This window comes from Glandiceps talaboti, chromosome 2, assembly GCF_964340395.1.
Source record: "Glandiceps talaboti chromosome 2, keGlaTala1.1, whole genome shotgun sequence".
NCBI lineage: Eukaryota > Metazoa > Hemichordata > Enteropneusta > Spengelidae > Glandiceps > Glandiceps talaboti.
Genome location: NC_135550.1, coordinates 31,838,397 through 31,865,134, shown reverse-complemented (window position 1 = coordinate 31,865,134; position 26,738 = coordinate 31,838,397). Strand labels below are relative to the sequence as shown.

Here is a 26,738-nt window from a genome sequence, read left to right as displayed (position 1 = left end):
CTCTCTCTCTCTCTCTCTCTCTCTCTCTCTCTCTCTCTCTCTCTCTCTCTCTCTCTCTCTCTTGTTCCCTCCCTATCTATCTCTCTATCCCTCCCTCTCTTAGCGTTTTTTATATATTAAAACAATCCAATGAAAGATTAGTTGTACGTTCTCTGGACTTCTCTGTACTGTAATAGCATTCTTTCGTATATTCAATTTAGAGAGTTACTGCTTGGAAACTCAACACTTTGCTGGGACTGTGAATACTACATTGCTTTGAACATAACTTGGCATTCATGAACAATGACGATCTTATCCATGAGTTGTGCATGTATGTATGTATGTGTGTGTGTGTGTGTGTGTGTGTGTGTGTGTGTGTGTGTGTGTGTGTATTGCAGTGCCAACAGTGTGTTCCAAGTCTGCGCTTTGATACAACACAAATGAGACTTTACAATAAACATTACCAGTAGTTTTATTTTCCATAACCAGCCATCAGTAATTTTATAGGTTTAAGCATAGTTTTTTTCATACAGGCAGATTCGCTGTACAAGTGTTGTATTTTGTTATTTAGAGATAAATGAGACAAAGTAAAACCTTTGACGTGTGTGTGAGTTCTTTCTTATTTCTCCAGTAGCTGTGTCCCTCCTCCATCTGGTACTTGGAAAAACTTGGCTTTCATGACAATATGGTAATATAGTACCATGCATGCAGCACAGTAAATTTAATATAGCACAGCACAGAACAGTGTAGTGTAGTATATTGTAAAGTACAGTGCCTGTTCCAGAAAATATTAAACATGAGGTTTCTAAGCCTTGGCTTCCACATTTCTAATTAGTGATGTTGGGGAGAGCAAAGATGTTATTCCGTTCAGTAATTGCATTGTGGGAATTTATTGGTATTTGAGATATAAACAAGTAGAGAAGAAATAAACACAAACATGCACAATGCAAAAAAAAGTACTTTCATTCTCTCCATTGAGATGTTGAATGGGCATATCAGACTGGTTTATTTGTAAGTCTGATAGGTACTCAGCTGGTAGAAATATATTCAATTATCAGCATAAAACAATACACAATCCTTTGTAAAGATTGTCTCTTCTAAAATAGTTTCCATCTTTTAACTTCGACAAGGCAGAACTGTGTGTTGATTCCTCTTTTTAGCTCCCGTGTGGGAGCTGATGTCATGGTGCTGTATGTCTGCAGAATTCCACTACAGAATTTCCACTGATGTCTCAAAAAGCACTGAAGCAAATGTTCTGCAACTTACTATGTGGCATTGTCTGGCAGTAACTTGGCACTGATTAGGTTTTGGTGGGAATGGATTCAAAAATTAACACTGATTTGCATAATGATTTATGCATAATTATGATAAATGGGGCTATACATGCAGAAGAAATTCAATGAAACTTGCTACATCTACAGATCATACAAAGATATAAAAGAGTTGTCAAGCTAATTTGCATAATAAATGCATGTTTGTAACTCCAGTTATGCATCTAGAAGGGCTTTATCAAATTTGATGAAACTTGCCGCAGATATTGATCATACAGAGATATGATAGTTCTTAATGAAATTTAGTGCTGTCAATTTGGTTGAATTAATTAATGAATGTTGTCAGTTAGGGCCTAAACCGAGATTACACCAAATTTGATTAAACTTCCTAAATATATTGACCAAGCAAATATTTGATGTTATTGAGTCAATCAATTGCTAATTTGTATATAGTTGATGAACTTTTGGAACATGGGATATATTTCTCTGAATGGGAGCATGTTCAGTTTATTGTTGGTTGATATGTGTTGTGTTATTGATCAGTACAGAACAAGGGGCAGCAAGACTACATCTTTCACCAATTCCTACCCCAGTTGATGACATTTTCCTCTAGGACATCCTGAATACTGTAACAATTATATACTTCCATCTTGGATTCTAAGGCATAGATAATTCAGTAGAAGCATGCAAAACTTATTTGAAAGCAATGATGCTCACATCTTTGTTAAATAATTGACCCAGGGAGCACAATTTTAAGTGGAAAAACAATAAGTTACTTGTAAGAAAAATAAATGTTTGATTTTATAATAATGCACTGCCTCTACCCACACAGTGTTAAATTCAATGAATTAATTCTTTCGATGGTAAATGAAAAATTACAGTTAATGTTGTGATTATTAAGCCTTATATGTACCAACTTCATGGGGATAGGTAAATAATGCAATAAAGCACATCAATTCATACAAACTGTATATACCTATAATTGTATTTGATACTTATTAGAAAATGTAACGAACATCACAATGATTGAATAGCGGTCTCTGTATCTTGTAATTATCCTTTACAATTTACGGCTTTTAAAACACAGTGATACGTTATGATAGCTATAGAGGGCGCTAATTTGTTGGTACTTCCGGGACGCGAAATAAACGCGTGGATGTTGCTATAGTTAAGCATAAAATATCGTGATCGCGGGATGTAAAGCATTTTATTCATCGTAAGCATGGGGGTCAAGACACTCTGGTCGGTATTTGATGGAGTTAAACAGCCAACACCGGCCAGCGAGTTAAAGGGACAAACGATCGCCGTCGATCTTAGTGCTTGGGTTTGCGAAAGTCTTGCAGCTGTACATGCTCTCAGGCCGTATCTCAGGTATAAACCCCAATCTGATTAAAATCCGATATGGTGAAAGCGGCTAGATGTCCTTATTTACCTCTATTCATCGTGTTGTGACGTTTGTTTTGTTCGGAGTGATCGCCGCCTTCCCGGGAAGGCGGCGATCACTCCGAACAAAACAAACGTCACAACACGATGAATAGAGGTAAATAACGACATCTAGCAGCTTTCACCACATCGGATTTTAATCAGATTGGTATAAACCCCATCTTGTTATCCATCCTGTGTATTGTCATCTTCATTTGCATCGACAACTACACATCTGTCAAAATTTATAGCATCAACTTTTAACGACGTTTGCGATAAAAGTATACTTTATCAGAATGTACAGATAGCGCAGCTTCGCAATCATTGGTTTGCATTTCATTCCAAGGAATTTCCCATGTTGTGATTTTTGCCGAGTAATACAAAATCTTCGAAAGTGAAACAAATCTTTGAAAGACAGCTGTTGACAATTATGAAGTTCTACCGGCCATGGTCAAATCACACAAGCCTTAATTCATAAATCACACAATACTGAGAGGCTGTAATGTCATCAATGTGTCTATTTTTCAGGACTCTTTTTTACAGAGCTGTAAATTTATCACGTCTTGAAATCAAACTGGTGTTTGTAATTGAAGGTAAAGCACCAGCTATAAAATGGAAGACTATGGCAAACAGACCACCCATACCAAGAAGTTCTGGACAGTCAAGAGAAAAAAGGAAAAATGTAGGACGGTTTGATGGATCTCGAGCCCATTTTAAAGCACTTTTAGCAGAGGTGGGCATATAACACGATCTCAGTATTTGAAGGAGAAAAAAGTCAGAAAGTTATAGAGAGTTGTGAATCTACTGACTATGGCCCAAGTGGTAACAGTCGTTGCAGGTGTAAAGTAATGCAACATTTTTTTGGGTTTGCAATACATGAAAAAAACTCACCATAAAGTAATTTTTGAATTTGTTATAAATGAGGAAAGAAAAGTGACACACGTAACCCATGTCCCCTAAACACCAGTCACACTAGACCTAAAGGATCTATATAAATAGATTCACAGGTCTCCATGCCAACTTAGGAATCTTTTCTTTCCTCATTTATAAATGCAAATGACAAGCAATTCTAATGTTTGTCATTTTGTGAGAATTTCTTAAACACTATACATACATGTGACTGAAATATTAATAAAGTTGCCAGCTTAGTTGTTTTGTTGTGAAAAAAAGTAAAGCCATAGACCTTATTGATTTTGAAACAAGTACAGTTGAAAAATTACAATGATTTCATTACCATTGGATGTGCAATATAAATTATTGAAGTGAGTTTTCAATATATATTAATGACTTATTTCCCCATATCCAGCATTTCACTTGCAATCAAAAACTATTTTTGTGTTTGTATTTAGTGTTGTGACCTTCTAGACACAATGGGTTTGCCATACTTACAGAGTGCTGGGGAAGGAGAAGCATTGTGTGCTGTACTCAACAGAGAAGGGGTATGTAGTTTTCATTGACACACTCTATTATTAGTCTGAACAACTTATTGTTTTGTCAAATATTTCAACTATATGTTTTACATTAATGGATAGTGCCCTTTATGTATTTAGTAATGAAATGTCAAAGACTAGGTTTATATTTTGTAACAGTTTATGAACTAACTCATGTATTTTTATTATATTCCCTGACAAGTAATACTGGAGTCTGTAGTATTTGTTTGTATTTGTCTGCATAACAGAAAATCACTGGGAGGAATTCCAAGCACAAAAATTAAAAAAAAAAATACTGGAGTCTTTTGATTATTCTAATATAAGATTGAGAGCACTGTAATACCTGAAAGGATGAACAAAGTTGTATTGTTATGTAAAATATTGTATTGTTGTCAACTTATGTAAAGTATTGTATTGTATTGTATTGTATTGTATCATTACCATATCATATTGTATCAGGGTATCATTACGGTATATGATATTGCATAATATGGTATGTATTGTTGTGTTACTTAGAATGTACTTTTTACCTACACAACGATTACTGTGACACACCATGAACATCTATTCCATAAATGTTGCCATATTTGTTACTGAAACACTTTCAATTGCACCCTGATGTGGCATTGCAAGTAACATCTTGTTGACACTGTTTGTTTTCTTCTCTTTGTAGTTGGTTGATGGTATATTTACAGAAGATAGTGATGCATTTTTGTATGGTGCTCGCACTGTGTATAGAAACTTAGTGGCCTCATCCAAAGTAAGCTACTTCATGAATGTTTGGCCATCATTGAATGGGAACAGCTTGAGGGAGGGGGGGGGGGGGGGGGGCTATAAATCTCAATGGTTTTGTCTTCCCTTTGGTCTGCTTTGGATTACATTCTTGAGCACAGTGACTTTAACATATGTAGTCCTAGAATTTCTAGATTGGTGGTCGTGTCTTCATTTAAGTTTAGTAGTCAGTCACATTATTGGTATACCATGTGAATTCAGCTGGTGAACAACAAAACCCACATAAACATGAAACCTTGTTCTCACCATGAAAGACTCAATGGCAGATTTTACTAGGCTCAAAATATAAAATACAATATACATGTACTAGTATACATGTATTATGAATTGTTAACAAATTGAATTTTTTGGGGAAATCGTTAACAAATTGAATTTCTTTGGAAACACTAACAAACTGAAATTTGTGGGGAAACGCTATTTTTCTTTGATAGGAGTGTAGTGTGGATGCCTATAGAATGCAGGACATAGAGGAAACTCTAGGTTTGAATCGTAACAAGTTGATTGGTATGTCTCTTCTGATTGGATGTGACTATAAACCAGATGGGGTGCCACAAGTTGGTAAAAAGAAAGCTCTGGCATTGATGAAAATATTTGGAAACATTGATGTTTTAGAAAGGTACATGTGATATATCTGGTCTATTCTGATAAGAGATTTTTGATGCTGTTATTACAAATATTGTGCAAAAAAAGTGTGTTACTTTTGCTCTGTACAGATTCTTAGTTCTACAAAAAGTCCCTTGACAAAATAGAAATTTTGCCTACCAGTATGGTTTCAGTCTATCGTACAACCATGTTATGATTTTGATATCAGATTAAAAACATAAAATAACTTCCATATTGTCCATTATAATAATTACTTATATCTCATCCCTTTTCAATTTTCATAGATTTCATTCATGGAGAAACGCATCAAACAAAGACAGCAAACCAAAGTCATTAGGTATGAATCGTATAACTGTATGATGTTAATGTCTAGTATTAAAATACTTCAAGTGATTAGCAGACATCATTATCATGATTGCAGTACCATAACCTTTTCAGAAGTTGTTCCATGTTGAGTTCAGAAATCTTCTACCAAATGCTATGCTGCAATCTTCAGAAATCTTCCAAATGGTATGATGCAATTTATAAGTTTATCACACACTGTAAAGTTCAAGCTGTGGATTGTGTTTTATCAAGAAATATTTTGTACCAATTAGCCATCCAGTGTCATGGAAGAGAACATGTGTTTGTACTTGAATTGTCACATCTATCTGGACTGTAGCCTAACCTGTCTTCAGAATAAGGACTTGAAATTCCTTATGGTCTATGATCTCTAAGATAACAATATAGAAGTGACTAGCTGTGATCAATTACCTTGATTGATTGATGGATGGATGGATGGATTGATTTGATGGATGGATGGATGGATGGATTGATTTGATGGATGGATGGATGGATGGATGGATGGATTGATTTGATGGATGGATGGATGGATGGATGGATGGATTGATTTGATGGATGGATGGATGGATGGATGGATTGATTTGATGGATGGATGGATGGGTGGGTGGATGGATGGACGGATGGATGGATGGATTTAGATGTGATTGTAAGATGATTCTGAAAAGAACTGATGAAGACTCACCATATGGTTTTGTTGATCACAGATGATGGAGATTATGTTGATGATGAGGATGATGATGATATGTCAGAGGATGAAGATTTGCCAAAGAAAAAGAAATTAAAGAAGAACAAAGTAAAACAAAGTTTAGAAGACAAGATAAAATGGTAAATATTGTGTGCAACATTTTGTATCAGCATATCTTTGGTATTCGTTTTATGTATAATCTTGAACCCCATAACATTCAAATTAAGTGTGTTTGTTGGTGCTAGGGTCACATTTATACTCCACATTCTACCTGTCCAGTTAAGAACAGATGAAATGAACAATAGATAATAAAGGCCCATGAATGGGAGAAAACTCAGAACAACTTATTCTAAAATTTACATTTTTATTTTGTGTTTACATTATCTATGTATAAAATCATGTACTTCAAATGTTTATTACAGTAAAGCTATGCTTGTAACAGATTTTCCAAACCAGAGAGTGATAGATGAGTTTATGAAATCAAAAGAGATGGTACCATCTGAGGGTTTCAAGTGGTCAATGCCTCAACTTATACCAATGATGGTGAGTTTCATCTCTAACTTGTAACTCATTCTCTACTATTGACCCCATCCTTTCTTAAAGACCAGGGTTTCAATCCCAGGTTCTTGCATTAGTGTTATCTTAACGGTGGAGTCATGAGGATTACTTAGGATTATTTTTTTGGTTCTGAGCCAGCTTTTTCTCTAGCTTTGTGAGACAACTATTTTTCACATCAAATATTCAGTCCCTTTTTTTCTAAGCGAGCCTCTTAAAATACCCATCCTCATGTAGAGGTTTAACTAAACATCTTAATTGCTTGTTCATTTGAAACATATATTATGCTTTATTTCTTGAGATTGATGTTTGCATTGCATTGTGCACATCTAGCTGTGTCTTATGTTTGTATGATATTCTGTAACATTGCTTGCCTAGAAATTGTTAAAATCAACTGTGAAGTGGTCATTTGAGAAGACAGTGGAGAAAGCCTTGAAAATGATGACAGCTATGACAATGAGAGATCTCATTGCAGAGACGTTATCAAGACAACAGGTAGTAATACAGCCAATTGAGATCCTCAGCACCTGTAGGAAACAATGGGTTCAGTGCTTTGACATTCAGTGGAATGTTCCAGGTTAGTGTGTGCATGCACACTCATATGTGTGCACATGTGTGCGTGCATGTGTGCATGCATGCTTACATTTGTGTGTGTGTATGTGTGTGTGCGCATGCTCATGCGTGTGTGTGTGTGTGTGTGTGTGTGTGTGTGTGTGTGTGTGTGTGTGTGTGTGTGTGTGTGTGTGTGTGTGTGTGTGTGCTTGGTCTGTTTAATGACTTTTTCATCCAGCAACATTGAATGGTCCAATATTGTGCAATTTTGGATTCTGATGCTTATGATGATAGATTGTTTGTTTGTTTTAGTTAATTACTATGATAAACATTGGTTTATTTTAAAGTTCATTATGTGTCTCAGATCATTTCATCACATTAATCCATGACTATATGCAGACTGTATTATATTTTTGTAATACATTTTATGTTATTGACTAAATACGTCAATTTAAGAAATGTAGTCCCAAGAAATTATGAAGAATTAGTGACTAATATATAAGTGCATGCAGGCTTATATTCACTCAAAATCTAACCAATACTAAACAGCCAGCACCAATATATGTGTTCCATCTTTCAAATCAATAAAGCCAACAGTTCTTGAGATATTGGTAACAAAGAGACAGACAGCAAACAGATAGACAGACAGACAGACAGACACACACACACACACACACACACACACACACACACACACACACACACACACACACACACACACACACACACACACAACTGAACATTGGCATTCCTATTGAAACTGAAAATGGGACTCGTTTATTTTCCCCCAAGATACATATAGTTTGTTTGCATGTTTATTTGTGTTAGCACATGTATGTTTTGTCTACATGTACGTGTGCATTAGTATTTTGTTAATTCTTCCATAGCTTTTGTTAGTTACAACATTTCTTAAGTCAATTCATATACATCTCAATAACATTGGTTCTTTCAGAGTGTACACATTTCAAGATGCCGTCTGAGATTTTCCAGACAACTGAACCTGTGGAGATGTTCAGTGCTGCTTATCCACAACTCTCAAAGGCTTTCTATGATAAAATTGCAGCTGAAAAAGAAGAGAAAGAAGGTCAGGATACTGAAAAACCTATTGTAGTGCCATTCCCCCACTACAGTGTACTCATTACAAACCAAAAACCTATTGTAGTGCCATTCCCCCACTACAGTGTACTCATTACAAACCAAAAACCTATTGTAGTGCCATTCCTCCACTACAGTGTACTCATTACAAACCAAAAACCTATTATAGTGCCATTCCCCCACTCCAGTGTACTCATTACAAACCAAAGCAGTCGGAATACACCATCAGGAATGAACCATTTATTAATAAACATTACATATAATTTCATTTAGAAACATAATTACATTCAGCATTCATCATCATGCAAATATTGAGAAACAAATTGAGAATGCTATCATTCATAAAATTATTGAAATTATTTCTAATTCTGTCTTTTTCAGCTGCTAAGAAATCCCCAAAGAGAACAGTGAAACTTTCAGCAAAGAACTCCAGAATGTTACAACTTATAAGAAAAGCAATATCTGCACTCCAGGATGTGAAAGGTTCAAGTATCGAAGATATCCAAAATTACATCATCTCAACAGAAGGTTCAGTCGGTGATGTCAAATTAGATATCACTCGTGGACTGAATTTTGGATTGAAGAATGGTTCACTGAAAGAATACGAAAATGGTCGATATAGGATATCTAAATGTGTTGTCATGATGGAGAAAATGATGATGCAGAAAACAGATTTGTCTAAAAAGGATGAACTTGGCAGCGAGATGTTGTGTGAAGGTCTAGTCAGACGAGGCAGTGATGATGTTGTAGAAGTTCCTGATGTAGGCGAGATCACAGAAACATCACTAAGTGGAGGACACAAAAGTCTTCTCAAGAACAAACAAATGCTGATTACTGATGTATTTAACAAAAGTAAGCAGACTTCACCACAGAGCAGTTCTAGTCTTTTGGCTCGAGAACAAGGGACAAGTAAATGTATTTAGAGATAAACAATGAAGAATTCACCAAGTAGTTCTGCTGATAAACAACAAGGGTAGAACGGATGTACTTGAAGATAGACAAGTTCTGAGAAGACTTCACCCAGGAGTAGCTTTATAGGTACAAGATGGTCAAAGCTAAGTGGAAAGCTAAATTGATGGTGAGTGAGAAGACTTCACCCAGGAGTAGCTTTATAGGTACAAGATGGTCAAAGCTAAGTGGAAAGCTAAATTGATGGCGAGTGAGGAGACTTCACCCAGGAGTAGCTTTATAGGTACAAGATGGTCAAAGCTAAGTGGAAAGCTAAATTGATGTGAGTGAGAAGACTTCACCCAGGAGTAGCTTTATAGGTACAAGATGGTCAAAGCTAAGTGGAAAGCTAAATTGATGGCGAGTGAGAAGACTTCACCCAGGAGTAGCTTTATAGGTACAAGATGGTCAAAGCAAAGTGGAAAATTAAATTGATGGCGAGTGAGAAGACTTCACCCAGGAGTAGCTTATAGCTACAAGATGGTCAAAGCTAGATATTCCAGGATGTCATTTACCATTGTATTGATGATTTGAAGTTCTTTGTTGTACTTGGTGCAAATAAGTGAAATGTATACATTAATTTTAAATTTAGTGCTTTTTTAAACAACTAGTAGCAAATAGTGTTTTAAATTTCATGAGAGATCATATCCCAGGGATTTGATCAAAATGACACACTTAAATGTTTTTTCTCACGTGCCACACCACATCTTTGGAACAAATTACTACCAGAGCTTTGACGGACACGAACCTTAAAACATACTTATTTGTGAAAGTTTTCAATATATAACTGTACAGCGCCTCTGAACTCTACTTCGTATTGAATACAGGTGCTGTACAAATTTTCTGATTGATTGATTGATTGATTGGATTGATTGATTGACTGAAATGTTGTATACATGGCAGTATACAAAGAAGAGACAAGATGCAGTTGACTTGAATTCTTACATTTTAAATGTATTGACACTGGTAGTACTAAGTGGGCTGTGGTATATAACCTCATAGGTGTCATAATAATGTATTGAAACTTTGGACATGTATATATGTATTAAATCACATGGCAACACATTTTACTATTTGTACATCTTTATTGGACTTGTACATCTTTGCATACATAAAAGCACACAGCTTAGAGCTTAGCAATGCATTGGAATTACATAATCTATCTGTACGTACTCTGTGAACCTATATCAAGGTGAAAGAAGTCTATAACATTATACACTACATATATCAATAGTATTTACTATTATAATTTTTTATCATTCTAAAGTAGCATACATTGTGTACATTTTATTCTGGATATTATATCTCTATTAAATACTTTGTTGTGTCTTTCTGTCAAGAGACATCAAATCTATATTTGTAACTGATTGTGTTAATATTCCAACACGCTGTATATTATTGACTACATCTGGAAACACAAAGTAGCATTCTTATTATAATATTACCAACTGGTTGAAAACATTCCACAATATCAGTTGGTTATCTCTTATTTGTTTGGTTTCCAAATGAAGCCAAATTGTTTAAACATCATCATAAAGCAAGAAATGTCTTCCCCTATGCTGAACATAGGTCAAAGGTCAACTATGCTGATCATAGGTTGTAGGTCAAGTTCATTGTTCATTCCATACAGATGTCTTTGAAGAGCTGATAACAGTAAGTAGAATCCCTTGCCAAAGGTACTAATTACCATGTACATGTTACATTTATCTTAAATGCCAATATCTATTTCATCGTGTCATTTAGCTAAGCTTACATGGCTGCAAGCTACCTACAGATTCTCACAATTCTGTGCAGCCTTTCTCTTAAGTTACAAATACTTCAAAAACATGCAGAGTACAGACAAGTGTAAATCAGAAATGTTGCATTTTCAGCCTCAAAAATATTCCTGTATTAGTTGGCTAATGTTTAGGTGAGGAGTTGCAAAGTTTCACACACAATACAGACCACACAGTGACACGCACACACATACACAAAGTGGCAAATTGTGAGTCTTCTGAAACAAAATAAGAGTTATCCTTGAGAACAATATTGCACTTTTGCACTGTTTTGAAAATGTCTGTCAATTGCTATGCCAGCTAGCTAAATCCCATCTACAAACATGACGTGTAAAGCCAGTAGGCTGTACCTTGATGACTGCTTCAATACACCAACATACTGTTGGAGAGATTCTTTTAAAATGTGGCAAAAATCCCTTCAATTAAAATTATTAAAAAAATGATGGATTCACTCTGGAAAGACATTTTCAGATGGCCAAAATTTTACAATTCATAAAATAAGATTAAAATAATATATCTTGTTCTGTGTCATCTGTGATATTTTGCTTAACAACAACAATACAATACATTGCAGCCTTGTCTTTTATAATGATAGACATGTCTACCAGGTCATGTCTGTCTTGAATGAAAATGTGAGAAAATGTGAACTGTTCATGATTGTAAGATTTAAATCCTATGGTCAGCAACTGTCTGGTTGTAGAATACAATCGATGTCAAATACAGTATGGCTGAATATGTAGAAGTTTGAATAAATTATGAACTATTTATCAATTCTGTCAGTCTCCTCTAACTACCCTTTTGACAGAAATGTTGATACCTTTCCACCTTTGAGTCAGGAATTGTATTACAAGAATGCTAACAGGTATGTGTTACAGTATATAAAAGGGATAACAGAGTCTAACCAATTGTTCTTCAATAATGTCAGAAAAAATTAGTTTTTTCTGGACTGTTTAGTGATATAATAATAGTTGATATTGCTAACTCAATGACAAAAGCAGTTTGATCTTTCAAACAGCTATCAAAATAATTTTGATGATTCATCAGTGACACCTGTACTGTCATGAACTGATCAATATAACCAATACTTGGCTTGTCACAAATTATCAAAACTGAAAATACTCAAACATGTATCCAAAATTCTTGGATATCTATGGCAGGAATTCAATATACCAGTAATAGCAGAGGTTGACCTTGTCCATGGTGAGGTCATTTGGAACTGGCACCTGTCTAAGATGGCGATTCACATTTTTCACCTGTACATATTTTTTGAGGTTACTAATATCTAATAAAATGTCACAGCAAAGTTCAACTGAAGACAAAGGAAGTGAAGCACAGTTGTCCTGTTAGGACCATGTGTGTCTATATTATTGATATATGAGAATAAACAACTGACAGTGAAATATATAGTTATGTTATCAAGATGAAAAGTTATGCTATGATTTGGAGAAGGAATACAGTAGAATCCACTACCCCTTACTTAACGCTAATTTATAAACATTTGCTACTTCTATCCTTGCTTTGTTGAGTGAAGTAGACTTTAATGACATACTACCAATAACTGTACCCACCCACCACTGCCCCCAATATGGCCCAATCTATTCACTGACAATGCTTGGATACTGTTCATGATTGGCCCAGAGATTGGTACTGCACTGAAGTTGTCCGTGTCAGGATGAATGTCACCTATTGTTTGGGTACCACCAATCACATTTTCCGTGTCAGGATGAATGCTATCTTCTACTGTTTGGGTACCACCAATCACATTGTCTGTGTCAGGATGAATGTCACCTATTGCTTGGGTACCACCAATCCTATTGTCCATGTCAGGATGAATGTCACCTCCTATTGCCCACATCATCAAATGTTTGGTTCAATTTTCATAGATATACCTCATTATACAAGATAAAAGTATATTTATCATTCTCAACATTTTTTCTGTTTTCTGCTAAGCAAAATTACAACACTAGAAGGTAGTCTCACTCCTCTTGGTCATTGCAACATGGTGTGTTGTTTTTAATCTCATTCCCACATATCTAGATGGAACAATGAAATGTAATGATGAACAGATCTCTGAATACTACAAAGTCATCCTGTATTAAAAGTAGAGTTAAACAATACCAACTCTATAGTAACCATATTATTTAAATCATTCTAAGTCAAAAATAAGGAAGAAAAAGATTTGTATTATGTTAAAAACTTATCACTTTAAACTTTCATTATTGAATGTCTTCATTTTTTCTAACATTCTATGTGAGATGACATTATGTATTCTTTGATGTTAATTCTTTTTCTGTTGTTGTTGGTGAATCTATACCTAACTGTTGTTTTATCAATTCTAAACGCTCTTTGACAAAATTATAGAATTCATATTCAAGACTGAGACGTGATTTCATAATCGTTAAAGCAATTGATGATGTTTCTATTTTAGTTGATGATCTATACTTGATAAATTTATGTTTGACATGTTTATAAGTTCGGAACATCCCACTAAAGAACTGTGGAAACATTCTTTCCAAAATTATCAAGGTGCTATTAAAATCTTCGAGAACACCAACAAAGGCAAATTTTTCCAAAACATTCATTTGTGCTCTTTCTAGTGCCCAACGGCTTGGTTTTTGGCAGGCAGGTTCATGGCCACAGAAGTATGGTATGATTAAAAATCCACCCTCCACAGAACATTCAGGATGGTCTGACAATACACAATCATCAAAAGATCTGTTGACATCCTCTTCAGTTCCGTTAAACCCCATTCTTGGACCACTTCGAAACTCATCTCCATACCTCTTGAAATAATACCTAGAAACCAACCGTGGAAGAGGCTCTCGTATCATATTAATCCATGAAGGAGCTGACACCCCAAACATTTCAAAATCCATGTAGTGAACATGTCTGTCATAAATGAAAGGTGATGTCAATGAAAGAATTTCAGTTACAAAATCTCTCTGCTCTTGTAATGTTAGGTTTGGTTTTAGCCACTCTGTGCTTTGGTTGTGAATGAAACCGTTCACATCTCTTAGTCTTCTAAAAGTGTACAGTAAGCTGCGACTCCCACTTTTATCCACTCGATTGTAAATAACACGAGTTTCATTCCATGTTCTACTGAGATTTAGAGGCAGACCTGTACTTGGTGACAAAAATCCACTGCTTATGTTCACTTTTTTGTTATTTACATTTTCTAAAACAAGATCAATGTCAAGTAATGTACCATCAATTTTACGTACAGGAGATTTTTTCAAGGAGAACAGGATATCTTTCCTGAGGTTCACATGTCCTTTACCAGTGGTGAAAAGGATAGCAGTGGAAAGTATAAGACATACAAGCAATAGCAACAATATTACTACCCGTCGTTTCTTGAACAGTTTCCTAAAACATGAGGTTCTCAATGATCTCAGCATAGCTCTTCTCATAGACCCTCCACCAAGGGTCTATGCTCTTCTCCACAATCAACAGCTAAATCCCTGAGTGAAGATATGTCTCCAGGAATAAGCATTTCAAACACTAGTTTCCATGTTCCTCTGGGGAGAAAAATGAATATGTGTTAGAAAATAAAAAAAAAATTATCTAGCCTTTCACAAACTGTAGAATTCTCCCTAAGGTGGCCTTTAGTACTTATTTCTATGTTTCTAATTGTAACACCATAAAAGAGGATGGGTTGGTCTGTCAGTTGGTTAAATTTTTAAAGTGTGTATATGTTGGTTATGCTTTCAATTCATAATCTTACTTTAACAGTCAAGATGACTTAGAAATGACATTCAAGTCAGAATGAAACTATGAAGCATTTGTTTTATAAAGTCCTAAATTTCATCAATGAACAATAATTTTTGCCCAGACACAAACTTGTGGGATTGTCATGTGACCATCATGTGACATGTCATGTGATCATGTGACATGTATTTTTGGTTAATCCTGCCATAGAGGACATACATTTTCTATATTTTTGCTGGATGTAAGAAATATTGGGTCAATGTGGTCATGAGAAACCGAGAAATAAGTAAGGCTGTCCTTATCACTGATAGGTTATTCTATTCTCCACTTATATCAATGTCACTTTGTACCTTAAATAGATTATACAAAGTGAAAATCTTATTCTCACCAAAATATCTTATATATCTCTTACAATAAACATAAATTGTGAGTAAATCTCGGACTTCTGTTTTCCTTTGAATAGTTTGGAAATAAAATGTTCCGTGTGATAAACAGCCTTGGTAAACAAAAACAGGAAGAACTCCATGACTTCCTGCATCCTTCTCTACACAAAAAATCCCTGAAAAATCTATCACATTCTCACATCCTTTCAACAAATTTTGGAGTCAACATTTCCTGCCTAAATACTTAAAATGTTATTGTCTACAATGTGTCATGATTTCTACGTTATGAGAAGGGTTGTGTAATATACTCATAATACTGCAATTCTGAATTTACAATAAACTCTATCTTTATGTCTTTAATCTGCTGCATAAATTATTGACAAAAAGCAACAATTGGAAGTCAGTCATGTCCAATTAATTTTCTGCTCAAATTATACTCCAAACTGTAGCTATTATATATAAAAACCTATTTTTGTCTAATTTTGTTGGTGAAAATGTGCTTATGCCCTAGTTCTGGAAATATGTGCTGAGAGAACTCCAACACATCTCAATTCCCTGTAGTTTAGTGGCTATCCTTGGCTTTGAAGAGTAGATGATTAGATAGCCTCTACACTACATCTCCCTTCGCCATGATTCCTCCAACAGGGAAACTGCAAAGTCTGCAAAGATATTTCCTGTACATGGTTTTCATGTACAAAAAACTGCCAAGACCCATTCTGATGTCAATAAGAAATAAAAGTGACTAAATTGTGTTATATCTTGTTCAAATGTTCATTTTTTACTTGAAAACTGTGAACCTGGGATATTTCTTGAAAACTGTGAACCTGGGATATTTCTTGAACATGAACCAATGCCAAGATCCACTTTAATATCCATAAGATTTAAACCAAACATATTTAAAGTAATTACACTAAACACTTATCTTCTTTTTTTATCAAAACTGTACACAGGAAATAACTTTGCAGTCTTGCAGTTTCCCAATAGGAAGAACCATAGCGAAAGGGACAGAGACATGTCAGAGTTCTCAGAGTGTAAAGACATGTCAGAGTTCTCAGAGTGTAGAGACATGTCAGAGTTCTCAGAGTGTAGAGACATGTCAGAGTTCTCAGAGTGTAGAGACATGTCAGAGTTCTCAGAGTGTAGAGACATGTCAGAGTTCTCAGAGTGTAGAGACATGTCAGAGTTCTCAGAGTGTAAAGACATGTCAGAGTTCTCAGAGTGTAGAGACATGTCAGAGTTCTTGGAGTGTAGAGACATGTCAGAGTTCTCAGAGTGCATATTTCAGAGCTGCTTACGTGCTATACTGTTAAAGTCGTCTGATTAGTAAATAATTTCTCTGTACATTAATATCCAATATGTTATTGAGAGAGTAAACAGTTTACTAGTACTACGTATCAAACTTTGCAAACTGGACTGATCATTTACCCCCCCCCCCCCCATGCAGTGCTTGTCACATCATATCATTCGATTCCAAATATTTTTGTTACTTTACCCATATTTCTGAAACTGATTAAAAGTATGAAATTGAAAGTATTTTCTATCACATTAATAATCCATTGTATGTGAAATGTATTACTATCATTTAATAGTTCTTATAATTTCAGATAATATAGAAATTACATACATGCTAAATACAGTTATTTATATAGTGATTACCCCTTGATTCTGACAATATATCCCATTCCAATGAATCTAGTCTCGTAGTCTGTCTGCAGGCAGGACTAAGCCGTTTATAGAGTTCCATAGGAAGCCATTTGCAAGCCTGGATCGACCACATACAACGTAATTATATGTCAATGAATGGATACTGAAATGTTAAAACTGATTTTCGACAATCACTTCAGTACTTTCCACAATAAACAATCACATGCATAAAGTTACAGAATAAGCTTACTTACTTATACGTTGGTGTTAAGTTCACGAGAACAGTTGATGGTTAAGAATAGCAATGTAAATGCAATATTCTGGATATGCGTGAATACATGCAGATTGAGACTCTATCACTTTGTCTGTTATTCCTTTCAGAGGTCAAAGGTTATTGTTTCAGACTACTTAACTTACTCTTATTTTTTTCAATTGTCATTCGTATACATTTTGTGAGAAGAAACCATCTAATATGGCATGGCATGGAGGTAACTACCTTCTTTTGCTTCTCAAAATGTAAATAAAACACGTGTGTGTGTGTGTGTGTGTGTGTGTGCGTGTGCGTGCGTGCGTGCGTGCGTGCGTACTTCCGACGGCATTTGTTTCCAGGACCCTGGTAAAGCCTAAAGGATCTTGTTTACGTCGCCACCTCATGTGTGTTTTGCATGTTGCATGCCATACCACGATCATACGGGATTCAAGAAACTGTAAGTCTGGTCAGTACTAGTATTCTCAGTAATTTGGTTTGACGGTACCTAGTGTTTTGTATGTGTATGGTTTGATATTTTATGCCTCTAAATCGCTTACTACACCCAATACTATATGACTTTCTGTTTTTTAAAGAAAAGATTTCCACCCTTGGAGGCGACATACAATTTATCCATCTCCTTTGCTTTGGCAGAGTTTGCCAAACAGTCAGCGCACTATCGGACAAAGGAAAACTATCTTTGAACTTGTAAGACTGTGTTAAAGCAACGTTATCATTCAACATTGCCTACCTTCCTACTTTGATATTCATAGGGGAATATACAGACCGACATTTTATGAAAATATTCGCCTCATATATTATAAGAGACGAATATTTTCATACAATAGTTTTGTGAATAAAGTAATTAAAATAGATAAAGGTAACTAGATTAGCTAAAACTTATGGTCCGAGCCCTTGACTACTAAAATACAAGTGAACGATATATTTATGTTAGGGGCGAAATCAATAGTTCAACCTAGGATTTAAAAAAACAACTAAAACTAAATTCTTTTCAGGGGGGGGGGAGTTGAACCATTTTAGTTCTCATCCTACAAAAACGATTTTACTTTTAATGGATCTGTTTTGAACCCCTAAATACAAATAATTCTAAAAAATGTCAACTTGAGAAATGGAAGAATTTTCGTTATAGTAAATGCCTGGCACTAAAATACAGTAAAGTGTCAACAAAGAACAGTATAATTGTCCTCACTACATAATACTGACTTTGTATTCACAGTATAACATACTACTACATACTGATTTGAAATTGATTGTTCTGTCTGAAACAATTTTCAATTTTAGCCAAGTAGTTAGAAGGGTGGGTGGGGGGATTTGAGGCCAAACATTAAACTATTGATCTTGCCTCTTATTTTGTGGCACACATAGTGAACGATATCGTGTATAAAGTGCTAGCACCGGTGACGGTATTTTTTGAATATTCATAAATACCTAGTAACGCCATTATTCTGTATCATGATTAGCGTGACGAGCGCCACCACGTGACCATTGGGGTTTGTAACTTTTTCGCTATCCGACTTGAAAAAAATCATGGGAAGAAGCCACAGAGTAAAAAAAACTTGCAACTACTATCACTATTCGTGTTTTTATACGAATAATGATAATATGTAATTTGTACTTAAAAATAGAATACCAATGATTGAAAAACTATGTGAGTACCATCGATAAAATATTAGTCATTGAGAGTTCTATCATATCTATGCTAATTGAACTTGAAAACTGTTTAAAAAAACATCTGTTAAAATTTTTAAAACTGACATGATCGACCAGTGATACCAACTTGTATGTAAATTGATTCCGAGATGTGCTAAATGTCAAATAAGTTTATAGCTTTCAATTTGATACATACATTTTTGTGAATGCATTTTACTCATATGTTTGTATAGCTTCCTAAATCAGTGAAATTTGGGTCCGAAAAGAAAACAGCCAATATCGCTTTTCAGTAAAAATGAGGTTGAGAATTAAATCGATAACAGTATAACCATGGCTTGTAACATTCTGTGTAGTCTTTTGACAATGACAATGTTAACAATCATTAGACTGTCTGTTGGGGAGGAGATCAGAACAGTTTTGTTTCAACTTTTTAAAATTGGTTAGATTTACTTAAAAAGGACTGTCGTATTCTATTGTGCTATTTGCTATTTCGGTATTTATAGAGTTTGTAGATATTTGTAGATAATTCACAATATGCATAATTGAACTTTACTTGTAACCACTGTTTTGATCCTACAAATATAGGGTACATAGTTGCTTCAATGAGTGTTGTGTGTTCCCTAAATGTATGACATGCAAACACAACGATGTACCGCAATGAATCACTTGTATTTCGAAAGGAGAAAAGTGGGACAAGCCCTCGCTGAAAGAAAGTTGTGTTGACACCGCCCTCTGCGGACATTTAGTGATAACCGCGATGAAATCGTTCGTGAATGTGAATGATGATGGCGACGTATCACCATACATCGTTGACTGTTCTCTGCATGATAATTCAATAATTTGCGAGTGTTCGACGAACTTGTCTTCTCTTCTTGTGTTTGAAACTCATGTATTTTATGCCTTTGTCATTGCTCAGTTGATAGTAAACATCCATACGTCGAGTTAGTTGTCATTCATACATGTCATTGCTCGATGGATAGTAAAGTCTAAAGATCCGTACATCCAGTTAGCTGTCAGTCATATATATGTCATTGCTCGATTGATACATCCAGTTTAATAATAGCCGTCAATCATACATAATGGCATCTCAACATATATATATACATAACAATGTTTGATATATGTTTTGGTGACGGTCAAGTTCAAAATGAGCGTACAGTAAGTAAGAGCACATGATGACAATGATTTGAATTTCCGACTCCTTTCGTACCTCAGGGGCAGGCAGACCTTTCTAAAGAAGACTGCTTTGACCTTCAATATTTACATGAATACTTACATGTAATAACTTGATTTGAAACAGTACTAGTGGACTTCAAAATTCCCTTTTCCGAAAAGTGACTATCAGATTGATGTTCAATCTGGCAAATTGGATGTAAAATTGAAGGGTCTTTTACATTCTTTGTTCAGATCTACCCATCCCCCTTTTCGTTAAATGCAAAACATGCACATAAATATATCATAACCGAACGTGAAAATATATAGCGATCATATTTTTTGGTAGACAGAAGGTCCTGGGTTCGAATCCTACTAGAGGAGACAAGGATTTTTTCTGTAGTAAAGATCTCGCCACATAGTTTTAAACGCATTTGTCGTTTCCCACTATTGCCACCACAGTGAGTGTGTGATTGTATTAAATCAATGCCTGTGGCTGAGCTGAAAGCCAGAACTCCCAAAGACTAGATGGGCGAACAGGTGACAACCTCTGGAACGGGGTCAACATCTACACTCCACCACATTATCCACAACTTACTTGTCACGCTGTTGACCCGTTAATACTGTAAGACCCACTGCTCTCCTCACATTACAACTAACAGTAAATTCACTGCATTTCATTGAAATATGTTATAATATGTTATAATATTACTTTACAATGGTGGCAGTGGTTGGATGTGGCAACAGTAGGAGTTGGAACTGGTGGCAGCGGTGGGATCATGCAAGAATCACACAATAATGCAAAGTTAGATTCACAAAATGAGTCAAAGTAAAATGTGACACTCCTTAACTCCAATCTTCTAAAATATGGCCCTCCCCCGATGACCGATTTGTAAAATATGATCCACCCCTAATCCCCCCCCCCCTGCAATTACTGAAGGCTCCCTTAGTATAAGATTAATTACGATTCAACATGGAACGCGTCGAAAATCATGATAGCTAAGATGATGAGTTCGATTAGGCCATAGACCCTCCACTCTGGGTGGAGGGTCTATGATTAGGCACACGAGAACTTGAATGGCATATACAAAGTAACACACAATCGTAACATCTGATGATATATTGTCACAAAAGGCAATAGAAAGGTTACTGAAAATGTAGATCACCTATTGTATATAGGTGCTTCCCTACAAAGTGTGTGTGTGTGTGTGTGTGTGTGTGTGTGTGTGTGCGCGCGCGCGCGTGTGTATGTTTGAGTGTGTCTGTCTGTGTGTGTCCGTCTGTGTGTGTATGTGTGAGTGTGTCTGTCTGTCTGTCTGTCTGTCTGTCTGTCTGTCTGTGTGTATGTGTGTGTGTCTGTCTGTCTCTGTGTGTGTGTGTGTGTGTGTGTGTGTGTGTGTGTGTGTGCTGTTGTTTTTTGGGTCGTGTCAAATTTCCATTAAAGCTTATCTCCCATTGTATATAATAATCGACTTGTAAATAAACTTTACAAAATCAAAACATGGACTAATGTTTTAGACAGATAGTAAAGGCTTAGTTCGGATTAGGATTAAAACTTAGGTGTGAAAGAGTAAAGCTCAGTTTAAAAAATCATACAACACAACAAAAAATTCATTTTGATAGAGCTATAGATAAAGTTGGTACTGAACAAATGAATTGGCCCATGTAACTGCTATGGCTCCATTGATCATTGATAGCACTAATGCAAAAACCTGGGATTGTATTATGGGCCTTTTAAGACTAAATTCAGTCGAAATAGATAATAAGTAAACTGAAACTTTATTCTTTGAAAATGGAAAAAATCTGGTAATAATTACTTCAAATCAAAATATAGCTACTTTCACATTCTGAATTGATTTGATTTGTATTATCAATCTAATATAAGGTGGTTTTACACTTCTTATGGAAGAATAACATCTGAATCATATGTGTTCTCAGATTGATGGCGAATCATTCGTCATCATTGCAGCATCCCGAATAGAATGTATCAGTCTCATCTACTTGTAACCCGCCAATCATTAATATAATACCCTGAACTTTTTAACCTAAACTTGGAACATTTTTATTTTTTTGTAATAAACTATCACGATTTACCAATTTTTGTTCGAGGTAAATATACGTAGTTCATTTCAGCCACGTGACAATCTTATAGCAAAACACGTTGTCAGACTAAGGATAAGGTGATGGGATTATTACAGTCTTGCCATTTTTAAAGTTCGCCCCCTTCCTCACACTGAGATCTTTTAAACGACACACTTAGCTTCTTTATGACAATGCAATATACTTTCACAGAAATTCATGCGACATTGAATTATAGTGTAATATGTCGTTACATGACAAGCTAGAAGTGGGTCATGACATGCTTTTATTGGTATGTTCTCTTGAAGTTTTGTTAAATGATAAATGATAAATGGCATGTTAGTTCATTTTTTAAATTATCTTTGAATCCTTTAACTTACAAACCGTAGCAAACTTAGATTTTCCCCAATGTATATTTCACTTCATGCTGACATCATACCTTATTAAATCCCGCCATTACTACTTAGCTCATATCTATCTCCACGACTATAGTCTCGGTGTCAAACAAGTCAAAATGTCAACGTTAACTTCACACTTTCCTAAATCCACGTCAGACTCTTCTGTTACCTTTAGAATTTATAACATCACCTTAATTTTGAATTCTTGTGGCCCTAGCTAGAACTGTATCAATATTTCATAAGTACTTTCATTCTTGAAGGTAAGGTCACTATTTTGTAAGTTCGACACTGTTATTGCTTAGTATACATTCGGAATCGAAGTTCAATGCCTGAAATTAGGGATATTAATCAACGAATGACACTTGATCATGCGAAACACATATGCATACTATAATGGTCTGAGACTGTTGTCTATATTTATCAGCAGGCAAAATAGTAAGTGAACGAGCAGAATGTACTGAGGGGGCTGAGGAGGCTGAGGAGAAGGTAAAAAAAAAATAGCAGCCCCCCCCCCTCCCCCACTTCGCATCCTCAACAAATTTCATGCCCCCAACAAATTTCATGCCCCCTTAATGAAAATGTTCGTGCCACCTCGAAGGCTACACATGTCTTTATGTGGCAATTATACGGTACTCCCCACCTGCCGCCCCGCCGCATTCTTGAGATGTACAATTGTATAATAATAGTGGCAATCGACTTCAGCATCCTTAAATAATAAAATATTTCTTATACATTTGGGCTTTGCAACGAGATTTCTCATACTGGGCTTTAACCTATGCTTGGAGATACTTAGCAAGCATGGCTTCCCCTTCAATATTGATTTGGGGGAGAAACAGCATCACCATGATCGCTGGTGAGCAAGTTTTGGAAAATAAGAGCATGTAGGGGGACTTTTAGAGGCTTAACATTTCAATCCAAACCCAGTATTAAAGGCCATAGAATATTGTACCCCAAATTTACCCACGGTACATTATTATATGACTATATTGTCTACCCTTTAACCTATAAAGATGTATTAAAGTAGATACACACATCAAATATCCATTCTTTCTCTCTCTCTCTAATATGGTATTTAATTTCCTGTGATATATATCACATGAGCGAGCGAGCGAGCGAGAGAGAGAGAGAGAGAGAGAGAGAGAGAGAGAGAGAGAGAGAGAGAGAGAGAGAGAGAGAGAGAGAGAGAGAGGGAGAGAGAGAGGGAGAGAAAGAGAGATAGATAGATAGATAGAGAGTAGAGAGAGAGAGAGAGAGAGAGAGAGAGAGAGAAGGGGGGAGGTCGTCGATAGTTAGAGATAGAGATTGAGGCATATAATACTCAAACACATTCTCATGACAGTCAGCCGCCTCATAATGAAGTCTAGGGTTAAGAATTTAGCGCGCAAGAAAGTTTTGCAATTATACGCGGTAAACAACCGCTCCTAAAGATTAATTTGGTTCAAATCATGAGTAAAATATTTGATGCCCCCATCCCTTTCATACCCCATTTATTTTTGTCCCCACCCCATTTTCTCCTCACGCCCCCCCCCCGCCGTAAATTCTGCTCATTCCCTATAGCTTGTTTTCTAAGATTTGAAGCGACTTCCTTCCGACAAGGTTGTTTCCGGTTGATTTTCGCTGACAAAATGTGTGGCTGAACTACCTTGGTTAGAGAATTAATTCAAACTCGCGTTTCCTGACCATTTTCCGCTGTTCTTCATTCTGCTGGCAATCCTTGAACATGGGATGAGTCATACAGTGAGTGGTCTTCTGAGACTTCAAGATACACGTCTATATCATCATACAGTGAACTTGTTGTCTGCGAGTTGTTTTCAGTATGCTCTATTCTGGTTTCCGTCAAAATTTGATATTATCTCGAAGTTAATTCATTGGGAATATGTTCGGAGAATTTGAAATTCCCTGACGAGAGTGGTCGATAGTGGTGATTGAACGATGGCCTGTGACCTTATATAAGAGCAATATATATTATAATAATGTGCCAGTCTAAGCTGTTCTTAAAAGTGTATAATTTCTTGTCAATAGGTTTCCATCCGTTAGGATTTCATCATAATGTTATTTGATACATCAACAATACCAACACATCAGTTTCGAGATGAAGGTTAGAAATTTGAAAAAATCTGTTCGGTTGGCAAAATTTAGGTATGTTGATGACATTCGACCTGTCTTGTTCGTTTCATGACGCGCCGCAATAAAAACTGTCCGTTTCATACTACATGATGTGATGGTTGTTAAATGTAATATTTGTACAATTTACACGTTGCTTAGTTCCCATGTGATAACATCCTGTCTGCATCTCAGTATGGTCAGGTACCCATCTCACAAATCGAACCATAATCAGCTAGAACTCTTTTTCCGCTCCATAAACCTTTCAATTTGCTTGTCAAGCGAACAAAAAAGGATGCGCGGCAGAGTTTACACGCTTCGCTAAATTTGTTTCAATCTCCGTTGCGGGAGGACAGGTCGAATCAGCAGTTGTTAACGGCGCGGTGGCACACAACTCGTCAGTGGAAACACTTATGGAAATGCGTGTGCCCCGTCCTGACTCCACGACACAGACACAAACGCCGAGTGACAGCGTCATTACGACACGCCGTTGAGAAATCATACCGAAGACCCTTAGACTTGTAAATTTCATAACATCTATCACTGTAAATTTTGCAAATAATATTAGGAGGAAAGTTTATTATTGTGAACAGCGATCTATTCTTGAGAGCTGGGATCAAGTTGATGAAGCTGTAAATAAATAATGCCACTTCAATGGCTTGCCTCTCAGGCGTACATAAATTGAATGTCCTCAGTGAGAATTTGTTTTTCACATTTGAGTAAACACTGAATTAACCCCACGTCCTTTGTTCCCCCCGAAATACCACATACCTCAATTTCTAACTACAAAATGTATATTAATTTTGGTTTGGTTGGTTCCTTACACACATGGGTGGCAACGGTTATCAATTTATAGAAGAGAAAAATATATCCCCTTTTTGCACAGCATACTTCTTTCGAACAGACCTTTTTAGAATGTAGGATATCACGAGTACATTTTTCTATAATATTTACTTTGCAATTGTGATGGTTTGTGACACAAGATTTTTATAAGAATAATTAATATTATTAGAGTCTAGAAAAATTATGTCAAAAAGTTACAAAAGTGCAAGAAATTTGTTTGAAAAGGTTTGGGCGGGAAAGTAGAATAATATTGATATGTTTGGGACAAATTTACGTTCGCGTATCTTTTAAACTATTATAACAGGAGGGTGTATATTGAATAAATGGGGACATGAACAAACGAATACAGTATCACTGAGTACGGAAAGGGTATTCTAATTTATTTTTTTCTTCACTTTTTTCAATAATCAGACACTTACATACAGGGCGCCTACTGTCAGTCTATTTCAAGATGATATAAAAACCGACATAATGTGAAGTGTTCTTGATATGGACGCTGCTTTTACTCAGTCTTGGTATTGTACAATATGGGTTCTTTCTCCCAGGTATTGCGTGCTTTGCTTTCAAACTCAAAAACAGCGTCAGTCTAGCTGCGACAAGAACGTCTTTTACATGTATCTTTTATATTAGCAATGTCGAGATGATGGCAAAGTCCTTTGAACATATCTGAAGAGCCATCGGTGTTCGAATCATAAAGCCTATCCGCTAACATTCATCCGTCTAACACGGTATTTTGACACAGTGTTGGGAGTTTCGAGAGACATACTTCAGCCAGTAGAGCTGTGTTCAGCTTTTCATTTTGGTGTCCGTTGGGATTCTAAATGGAGTCGTGTTAGCTTTTTCATAGTGTTTAGCGTTTCGATGGACACATGTGCACGCGGGGATAGTATATATATATTTTACATCCATAAACATGTACTTTTCGTATCAACGATTGCGTTTCAATTGAAAAACCGCGTTGTCATACATTTTAACGCCGATATATTACTTAGATAGCGTAAAAGTGCACCAGTTTAGTGTGTAAGTTTTTAAAAGGTTACCCTCTATCAATATGTAAAGTGACT

The 26,738-nt window shown here is 35.9% G+C and overlaps 2 protein-coding genes across 2 annotated transcripts; one reads left to right on the top strand and one right to left on the bottom strand.

Annotated features, from left to right (window-relative positions):
- The first annotated feature begins 2,472 nt into the window (after window positions 1-2,472).
- On the top strand, window positions 2,473-10,673 carry LOC144446653 (flap endonuclease GEN homolog 1-like). The gene is made up of 11 exons (XM_078136471.1): window positions 2,473-2,621; window positions 3,201-3,405; window positions 4,022-4,111; window positions 4,776-4,862; window positions 5,326-5,510; window positions 5,782-5,834; window positions 6,544-6,664; window positions 6,947-7,067; window positions 7,458-7,656; window positions 8,584-8,715; window positions 9,108-10,673. The coding sequence occupies exons 1-11, from the start codon at window positions 2,473-2,475 to the stop codon at window positions 9,647-9,649; spliced, it is 1,884 nt and encodes a 627-aa protein (XP_077992597.1). The 3' UTR covers window positions 9,650-10,673.
- Window positions 10,674-13,710: 3,037 nt separating this feature from the next.
- On the bottom strand, window positions 13,711-14,856 carry LOC144446644 (uronyl 2-sulfotransferase-like). The gene has a single exon (XM_078136460.1). It carries the CDS (start codon window positions 14,854-14,856, stop codon window positions 13,711-13,713), a length of 1,146 nt encoding a protein of 381 aa, XP_077992586.1.
- Between the last annotated feature and the right edge of the window lie 11,882 nt (window positions 14,857-26,738).